Source organism: Magnolia sinica, chromosome 2 (assembly GCF_029962835.1).
Source record: "Magnolia sinica isolate HGM2019 chromosome 2, MsV1, whole genome shotgun sequence".
In the NCBI taxonomy this organism is placed as follows: domain Eukaryota; kingdom Viridiplantae; phylum Streptophyta; class Magnoliopsida; order Magnoliales; family Magnoliaceae; genus Magnolia; species Magnolia sinica.
The window spans coordinates 138,609,955-138,620,073 of NC_080574.1; the positions used below are offsets into that span (position 1 = coordinate 138,609,955).

Below are 10,119 nucleotides of genomic sequence, written 5' to 3' on the forward strand. Positions count from 1 at the left end.
ATTCGAAACCCTAAATCCAGAGCAATTAGGAATTTCGGATTCGAATCCCCATATTGGGCAAGTAGTGATTTTGAATAAAATCCCCAAATCTAGATGTCAATTAGGGATTTTGGAATCCCATATCCGAATTAGGGTTTTCCAATCGAAACTCATATTAGTAATCAGGGATTTTGAAATCCAAATCTCATATCAGAGATTGGGTATTTCAAATTCAGAACCCCCACCCAAATCAGATTGGGGATTTCAGACCTGTAACTCCATATCCAGTTGTAATTGGGGTTTTTTTTATTTCCAATTCTTGATCCCTAATTGAGGATTTCGAAATTAGCTCATCTAGTGGGCCCTTACCTGCGATTTGTGGGTGCCAATTGCCATTGTCAAACTCCGGATCTACGGTCATAGGCAATGGCATGCCATCTTCCTTTCAACCATGCTTTTTTAGAGTCGTTACCAACGTCTCATGGTTGCATCTTCATTGCTGGAGGCCATATCTGCTCCTTCCGATGACATTGTTGGCACAACGGATACATCTCAGCCCATCAGAACCGCCAGTAATCGAGTTGCAGAGAGAGGAGCTTCATCTCTTCTCATCGTATCGAGCAGATAACGAGCGCTGCTTGTCTCTCTCCCTCTCTTACAGTTCGTAAAGATCTGGGAAATTAGTCATTTCAGAGATTTGGGTATTTTCATCCGGGATCATTAGGATCCGGATATTCGGTTTAGGGTCCGTCTTTAGGACCCACAAATAAGATCATTAGGATTTGGATATTCAATTTCGGGTCCGTCTTTGGGACCTGCGAACAGGATCATTTGGATCCTGATCCCGTTTAAATGGTAGGCCCTGATTTCTTTATGGCCCATTGATCCCAGATTTGGACTGTTCATATTTAAGCTGTTATTATATATATTTTGATCTGGGCAGTCCATTTAATGGATTTCGAGCATCTAATCTAACACATTCACTGGGATGATAAACCTTTTATTAATAAATGCTCAATATGTAGACTAATTTGTCCATCTTATGGATACTTATGCATGGGTCTACTCATCCAGTTAAAAAGGCTCCATCTATCATGTGAATGTCAAGGGTTAGACTTGTAATGTTCATTTATCATGCAGAGTCTTAATTCGGCCTACTTATAGCCCATTACCCATCCTTAGAAGTTGATATACACCATTGGAACATATAATGTGAAACATATGCGTATGTTTTACTTTAAGGTTCCTATATGTTCCAATGATCAATACTGACCATCTTGTGGGCTGTATTAGACTAATTTAGATATAATCCATTAAGAGGCATGATTATAATCGCGATCCTAAGTCTATATTTGTAGTATTGAATTCGGTTGTGTTAGCAACTATATCGACCTTAATCGATGAAAATTTTACAAGTACAAACTTGTGTCATTGGGATTAGAAGGATTGCATACAATTGCGTTTACATTTTCATGCGTATGGTAACGAAAACACAGATGATTACCATTTGGTAGTCACGTGGACGGGTGAAGTAAATGGTGCTCGTAATGTAAAGTTGAAAGACTCATCTCACCCACAGGTGTTGAGTATCTCAGATTCACATGACTGACATCACTTAGCTTCATGTTAAGGAGGATCACTGGCATGTTATTATTACTGTCCACAAGAGGAATGATGATGATGTAACAAATTCTCACCAGGATGTGATTGTTGGGCCCATCTTCATCTTGGATGATTCAGTTGATGCCTCCCTTAGCAACTAAATTGATTATCTTTGCCTGATATTAGTTTACATTCTTGAATTGCTTTATGAAATAATAAACTAATGTAAGTACATATGTATCTCTTCTATTTCAGTCTCAATTCCAACTAATACGCATCAAGTCTCTGCCTTAAATGAATCTAATTATGCTCAATGGAAGGACTCCATTGAAGTTGTCCTGGGCTGCCTACAATTAGATCTTGCCCTGATAACACCAGAACCGCCAAAACTATCTGATGATGCCACTGAAGCAGACTATAATCGATGAGAGGCATGGTTTAGATCAAATGATGCATGCCTGAAAGTCATAAAGTATTTGATTTCTCAATCTGTGAAGGGTGTCATGCCTAAAACAGATAAGGTCAAAGCTTTCCTGACTGAAATGAGAAAATGATTCAAGAAATCTAATAAGTCTGAAGTGGACATTCTTTTGAATAAATTGACTCGCTCATCCTACGACGGAAAAGAAAATATCTGTGAATACATTATAGAACGGATCGAGCTTGTTTCTAAGATCTGTTCTCTAGGGCTTGTGCTCACCGATGATCAATTGGTTCATTTGATTATGAACAACCTACCTCCCCAATTTGGCACGTTCCTGGTAAAATATAATACTCTGAAGGACATGTGGACATTAGATGAACTTATCACTCAGTGCGTTCAAGAAGAAGACATGATCAGGCAGATGGTCAAAGTTCAAAATGTTAATATGTTGACCTTAGGGCATGGGCAAGGGAATAAAGATAAAAGGAAAAAGAAAAAAGATTCTAATAATGGATCCTCTGATCCTCCATCTGGAAACCATGAGAATCAATCCGAAAATGTATCAAAACGAAAACGGGTTAAAGACAAATTGTTCTTCTTTTGCAAAAAGATGGGCCATCTAAAGAAATACTACGAAGGATTTTAAAATTAGCTCATAAAGAAAGATAATCATTCTATTCTTATCTATTTTGAAACTAATCTTACCGATGTATCGGTGGATTCCTGGTAGATAGATTCGGGAACTACCATTCACATATGCAATTTTATGCAGAAATTACTACAGGTCAGGCCACCAACTGATGCAGAACGCTCGATATACGTAGGTAATGGTGTCAAGGTAGACGTGAAGGCAATATGAGTATATAGGCTTAAGTTAAAGTCTGGTTATTTTTTAGATTTAGTAGATACATTTTGTATGCCATCTATAAGACGCAATTTAGTTTCAATTTCCTATTTGGATAAATTGGAATATTCATTTCAATTTGGAAATAAAAGCTTTAGTATTTACTTTAATTCGATTAAAGTTGGGACCAGCTCTATGGTGAACAACTTGTACCAGTTAGACTTAATTGCCTCCCACATCTATAATATTAATACCTTACATGGAAATAAAGTAGGATCCAAGCAAAGGCTAAACTATAAAAATTTCTCCATGTTGTGGCACAGGCGATTATGCCATATATCTCGTGAAAGATTAGACAAGCTTGTGCGAGAAGGAATTCTGCATTCTCTAGACTTCTCCGACTATAAAGTATGCATTAATTGCATAAAAGGAAAACAGACTAGAACTAGAAAGAAAGGTGCAACCAGGAGTGTAGGTCTATTAGAGGTGATACATACAAATATTTGTGGACTATTCCCTACAGCTTTATGGAGTGGACACAAATATTTTATTACTTTTATAAATGACTACTCTCATTTCGGGTACCTCTACCTTATCAATGAGAAATCAGATGCCTTGGATGCTTTTAAAATCTATAAGGTCGAAGTTGAAAATCAACTCGATAAAAGGATTAAAGTTGTCAAATCTTACCGTGGTGGTGAATACTCTGGCAGATATGACGAATCAGGACGCAATCCAAAGTCATTTGCTAGATACCTGCAGGATTGTGGCATTGTCGCCCAATACACTATACCTGGTACTCCAGAGCAGTATGGTGTGGCTGAGAGGAGTAATCGCACCCTTATGGATATGGTGCGAAACATGATTAGTAATTCGACATTACCAGAATCATTGTAAGGTGATGTGATCAAAACCGCAGTTCATATACTAAATAAGGTCTTCAGCAAAGCAGTAAGCTAAGCTCCTTTTGAGTCATGGAATGAGAGAAAGCCAAGTCTTCGATATCTACATGTTTGGGATTGTCCTGCTGAGGCCAAAATTTATAACTCACATGAAAAAAAGCTTGATCCTAGAATTGTAAGTTGTTTCTTCATAGGATATTCAGAAAGATCAAATGATTATCGATTCTATTGTCCCTCCTACTCTATCAAGATTGTTGAAACAGAGAATGCCAGATTTATTTAGGACACTGAAAACAGTGAGAGCACGAACATTATAAATTGTGTATTTGAGGAACAAACTGTGACTCCAATCATAGTTAATCAAGATCACGTGGATATTAATGATGCAGTCGATTATGTAGTCACTATAGAACACCATGTAGAACCTCATATACCAACTACTGATAAGAAAAATAAAGATCAAAATTACACCCAACAAGAAGAACCATTGAGAAGACCTGAAAGAGAGAAGGCCTGTAAATCAAGACGATTACATTGTATACTTACAAGATCACAACTTTGACATAAGGGTAGAAAAGGATTCTGAATCTTTTACACAAGTCAAACAAAGTGTTGATCCTTCTCGTTAGTTTGATGTCATGAAAGATGAGTTAAAAGTCATGCGGGACAATAAAGTATGGGATCTTGTAAAGTTACCCACTGGAATAAGGCCGATTAGTTGTAAATGGATATTTAAAATCAAGAGGGATTCTAAGGGTAATGTCGAAAGATATAAAGCAAGACTTGTTGCCAAGGGTTTTAAGCAACGTGAGGGCATTGACTTTAAGAAAACTTTCTTACCAGTATCTAAGAAAGACTCATTCAGGATTATAATGGCTCTTGTAGCTCATATGGATTTAGAGTTACATTAGATAGATGTAAAGATTGCATTTTTCAATAAGGATCTGAATGAGAATGTATACATGTTGCAACCCAAAGGTTTTGTAACTAATGGATCTGAACATTTAGTTTGCAAACTAAAGAAATTCATCTATGGGTTGAAACAGGCATCGCGACAGTGGTACCTAAAGTTTTATGAAGTAATTTCCTCATATGACTTTGTAGAAAACACTTCAGATGAATATATCTACATTAAAATCAGTGGGAGTAAGTTCGTTATGATGATTTTGTATGTTGATGATGTTTTGTTAGCTAGCAGTGATATTAGGATATTAAGCGACACAAAGAGATTCTTATCTCAAAGATTTGAAATGAAAGATCTTGGTGAAGCTTCTTACGTCATCGGCATTGAGATTCGCCGTGACAGATCACTTGGACTGCTCAGCCTGTCACAGAGGGCCTATTTTACTAAGGTACTCGAAAGGTATGACATGCAAAATTGTGCTTCCGGACAGTTGCGCATTGTGAAGGGTTACAAATTTGGCCTATTTCAGTGTTCAAAGAATGATTTAAAAAAGAATCGAATGAAAGAATTTCCGTATGCATCAGTAGTACGGAGCATCATGTATGCTCAAGTCTGTATGCGACGGAACATTGCCTTTGTTGTTGGAATATTGGGAAGATACCTATCTAATCCAGGAATGCAACATTGAATAGCTGCAAAGAAAGTATTACGGTATCTACAGAAAACGAGCGACTTCGAACTCACATATAGAAGATCTGATCAATTGGAGTTGAATAGATACTCAGATGCAGATTTTGCTTGCTGCATTGACATTAAGAAGTCTACCTCAGGATATATTTTCATGATGGTTGGAGGAGTTGTGTCTTGAAAAAGCATGAAACAGTCTACCACAGCCTCGTCCACCATGGAAGCTGAATTTATTGCCTACCACGAGGCACCTAATCAGGGACTATGATTATAAAGTTTCTTCTTAAGTTTACGAGTACTGGAGCATATCCCAAAACCACCGAAAATATTTTATGATAATTCAGCTATTATTTCCTTCTCTAGTAACAACAAGCATTCATCAAGGTCGAGATATATCGACATCAAACATCTTGTTGTAAAGGAAAGAGTTCAAAATGATTAGGTGTTTATGGAATTCATCGGCACTAAGCAGACGATTGCAGATCTGCTCACTAAAGGGCTCTCGATCACGCTATTTTAGGAGCATGTGACATCCATGGGAGTCATTAATCCCATAGATATTTTCAGATAGTAGGAATTGAGCGTACGTACTTTGATTTTCACAGACATTTAGATATCTCATTTTATACAGTTTTGTTGATTTTGATATAAAGATTTATTTTTTGCTTCTATATATATATATATGTGTGTGTGTGTGTGTGTGTAAATTTTGAGTAAGTAGAACTATAGTCATGTCTCATTGGAGACATGTAAAAGCTTCAGGGCCTCTTAAGGATAGACATATATCATCACACTAAGTGTGTAATCCTCATACTATATTCCCTAGTTCCTGATCTATGTCATTAAGATTTAAAGTACTTGTGATTGCGCTTAGCCTTACTTCGCCTAAATTAAATGTTGTGACGATTACCGCAGTTCGATACTAACAGTTTTGATACACCAGATTGAATAGCACTACACATATGGTCCAACAATTTCATTGGTTAACCATTTAGATGTTTTCTTAAATCAAAACTTGTTTTTCAAAAGTATTTCTACATGATTAATCATTGACATTGCTCAACGTGGCCCAAGTGGGAGAATGTAAGAACTCTATAAGGTGGGCCTTATTTATCAACGATGTAGATTCATCTGAATGTTGGACTATGTGATTATCTAAACTAGTGGACTCCACTTCTATGTGATTTACGTAGATCCTCCGTATTAGAGGTGGAGTGTTATTGCCTTACGCAGGGCTGTTTGAGTTGAACTTGGATACAACAATGTGGAGCAATGGGAGAGAGAGTTATAATGGGATTCAAACTCTCATCTCCACAGATTTTATATAAGAAAGAGCTGGTCCCCGATCCTACACAACGACAGAACCCTAAGTCTCATCTATTATTTTGTATACTGGTGTGAAGGAGAGGAAGATTACAACATTGGTATTTTAGTATTCTAATATGACATCTATGGCGTCTCAGTTAGGTAAGCCGTCCAAACCCTAGATCTTCATGTCCTATGCACAGGCAAATCTCTCAGATTCCCGCATCCAGATAATTTTATAAACACACAACAAAAAAATAGAAAATCTATGTTTGTAGCAAGTAAAGGAATAAGATTCTTTTCTAGCAATCATTAAACTCCCATTGAAAATAAAATATTAAAAATCTTTATTATAATTAAGTAAATAATTCTAAAACATGGGTCAAAATGAATTAATAATTTTTTGCCATTTATTTCATTAAAATCACAATATCTCTTGATAAAATCATGTAAAAAAAAAAAAAAAAAAAATTTAATGCCCGGATCGAGTTTGAAAATATCACGATATAGAGTCTGAGTCAACGAGACTCAGCTGAGTCACCCTCTATTCTCAATCCTCACCGAGTTTTAAATCAGTGTATCTGGTAGCATATCGTTCACCACCAACATAGCCCTGTATTTCTCTGAATCAAGCTGCCAATAGGAGGCCGATACAGCCGTACTATTCATTGGCTATCCCGGTATGATTAAATCCGAGTTGACTCAGACAAGTCGAACCTGACTCAACGAGTCATCAATCCCTGTTAATTGCCCATGCTACGGCATATGAAAACCAATCTGTATTCCATCATATGTGCCAAGCTGGCGCACTCGTGAGAGATCTAAGCCATTCACTAGGTGGGTCCAACATTTTAGATGTCCAGCCCCAAAAATTAAGGTGGTCCACTCATCAAGCCAACCCACGGTGCAAGAAACAAATGAACGGCTAGTAAAAACTTAGCCACAGTCTCTTTAGTCCTTCATTTGTTAGATCATGGCCCACCTGTCAACGGTTCAGATCTCACACACGTGGTGGTGAAAAGACAGGCGTGGCTGGCCTTGAATGGGGAGAACGACACTTTGAAAAAGAGTAGCATTTGCCACCACAGAACGAGATTATTTGTCTAGAGTGAAAAGACAAGACTATCCCTACCCTTTATTGAAAGTGTGATTTAAAATGGTGGTCCCTGATAAGTGGCCCACCTGGATTTTTTCGATCCCGAGTTCTGTTCGGGTACACGTGGCAGATCTTCATACCTGAAATTTAACTGAAATTCAGTACAGGTGGTAAAATCTGGGAAAGATTCTTTTGTGTGTGATGTTAATTGCTTTAGCTGCTTACCAGCTGGAGTTGGACGGTTGTGGAGAGCTGATTTCATCCTCACATGGGCCATCACACCTCTCTCCCAACAACTTTCAGAGCAGATTCCAAAGCTCTCTGCTTTTTCTGCTTTCTTCCTTTTCGACTCTCTCTCTCTTTCTCTCTCTCTCTCTCTCTCTCTCGCTGTCTCTGTCTCTCTTGCTGGGCCTTTTTTTTTTTTGCTATAAATCCCAGCCCATGCCGGCATTAGAACTTCCTCTTCTCCTTCCATCTTCTCTACCCTCTATAGATCGATCTCTCTCTCTCTCTCTCTCTCTGTAACTCTGTATTTTGGGAGTTGCCGCCTGTGTTCTCCAGGCTTTTTTTTTTTTTTTTTTTAATCTGGGTGGTGTTCTTTTGTGGGGATTTTGAGGTTTCTGGGCTGGGATTTTGGCTTTTTAAATAGATTACAGCGAACCCATTTGCTGGATCTGGTGTTTTTGCTGTTTTTTTTACTGTTGCAGAGACATCATTTCTCTTCTGGTTTCAAGGTCTTGTTCTGCTCTGTTTTCCTCGGAAATTCTGCTGCTGAAGCTGAAACTCCGGGTTTTCAGATTCAATACTGAAAGCCCATAAACTGAATCTGTTGATTTCTTCCCTTTTCCTGCAAAAATTTTATCATTCTGTGGAGAACAAGTACGGAAATCTGTATTCTTGGTGGGCTTTCGAAATCTTCTTCAATCTCTCCATCAAACCCGCTTTTTTCAGGATTCTGAGGCTGAAAATCCTGACATTCTCCATCAAAACCCAAGATTCTCGCAGATCTCTGTGGGTTTTTGAATTGTTCAGCGATCTTCAAAATCCAGCTCCAAAAATCTTCCAACTTCTCAAAAAAAGGGATTTTTTTGGGGGGCCTGTTACATTTCAATCCACGCCATCTATCTCTTTGATTTTCACATGCATAACCTCACGGTCTTGATGTTTCCTGATTGATGTCTCCAATTCTCTGCGAAATCCTTCGCTCCGGGTTTATGATCAAATCGACACTCCGCCGAAGGACCCATCTCGTTCAATCCTTCTCTGTTGTATTCCTTTACTGGTTTTATGTGTTTTCATGAGAAACCCTTTCTGAGAAGAATCTGATATTAGAGTCCTGTTTTTTGCATTCTCTATCCAATAATCCTACAACAATCAACACCCATAATCCAGTTTCCATCAATTAGCCTAGGAAAATCTGATAATTAGGTGCTGTTTCTTCAATTTCAAGCCACCCCAGAGTCTAGTTTTTTGTAAATACAAGTAGTACATAATTCAAACCATGGCTTCTCCAAGTGGGACATCATCAGGGTCCACCATGTTGCAGAATTCAGGATCAGAGGAGGATCTGCAGCAGCATCTGGACCAGAGGAAGCGGAAGAGGATGCAATCCAACCGTGAATCAGCAAAACGGTCCCGGATGAGAAAGCAGAAGCACCTGGATGATCTGATGACCCAGGTGGATGAGCTGAGGAAGAAGAACAATCAGATCCTTACAAGCTTGAACATCACCACACAGCATTACTTGAATGTGGAGAGTGAGAATTCAGTACTGAGGACTCAGGTGGTGGAGCTCGACAACAGGCTTCAGTCCCTCAATGAAATCCTGCAATACGTGCATGGGGCCCACCCCAGTGCTGGTTTTGCGTTTGGTGGTCCTCAGGACTACGTTGACAGCTTCGTGAAGCCTTGGGATATGCTGTTTTTTAATCAGCCTATCATGGCTTCACCAGACGCGTTTCAGTACTAGTAGACATAGTTGGTGTTGGTAGTGGTGTTTGTGCATGTTTACTTTACTTTGGTAGTCCTGGTTTTTTTTGTTTTTTTTTTTTCATTCCTGCATGGAGAAGGATATGCCCACTGGGGGTGGTATATTGCATACAATGCATTCATGAGGTTTGGGTGTAACTGGTGTTTCTATTTATATAATATAATAATAACTTAGTTGCTGCAAATCTCCACCATTTATTATTTTTTATATGTTGGGCTACATGATGAATGGTGTTATGCTACTAAGGTTTTCTGTTTGATTGAATGGCCCACCATTTATTATTTGCGTTAGTGGTGTTTGTGCAGGTGTATATTACGTTTTGGTGGTCCTTTTTTTTTTTTTTTTTTTTTTTTTGGGGTCAAGGACAATGCAATTGGGAGTGGCAT

General features: G+C 38.3%; 1 protein-coding gene across 1 annotated transcript; it reads left to right on the forward strand.

Annotated features, from left to right (window-relative positions):
* The first annotated feature begins 8,255 nt into the window (after positions 1 to 8,255).
* LOC131237912 (bZIP transcription factor 44-like) lies at positions 8,256 to 9,917 on the forward strand. The gene has a single exon (XM_058235968.1). The coding sequence runs from the start codon at positions 9,245 to 9,247 to the stop codon at positions 9,710 to 9,712; it is 468 nt and encodes a 155-aa protein (XP_058091951.1). The 5' UTR covers positions 8,256 to 9,244; the 3' UTR covers positions 9,713 to 9,917.
* The last annotated feature ends 202 nt before the right edge of the window (positions 9,918 to 10,119 follow it).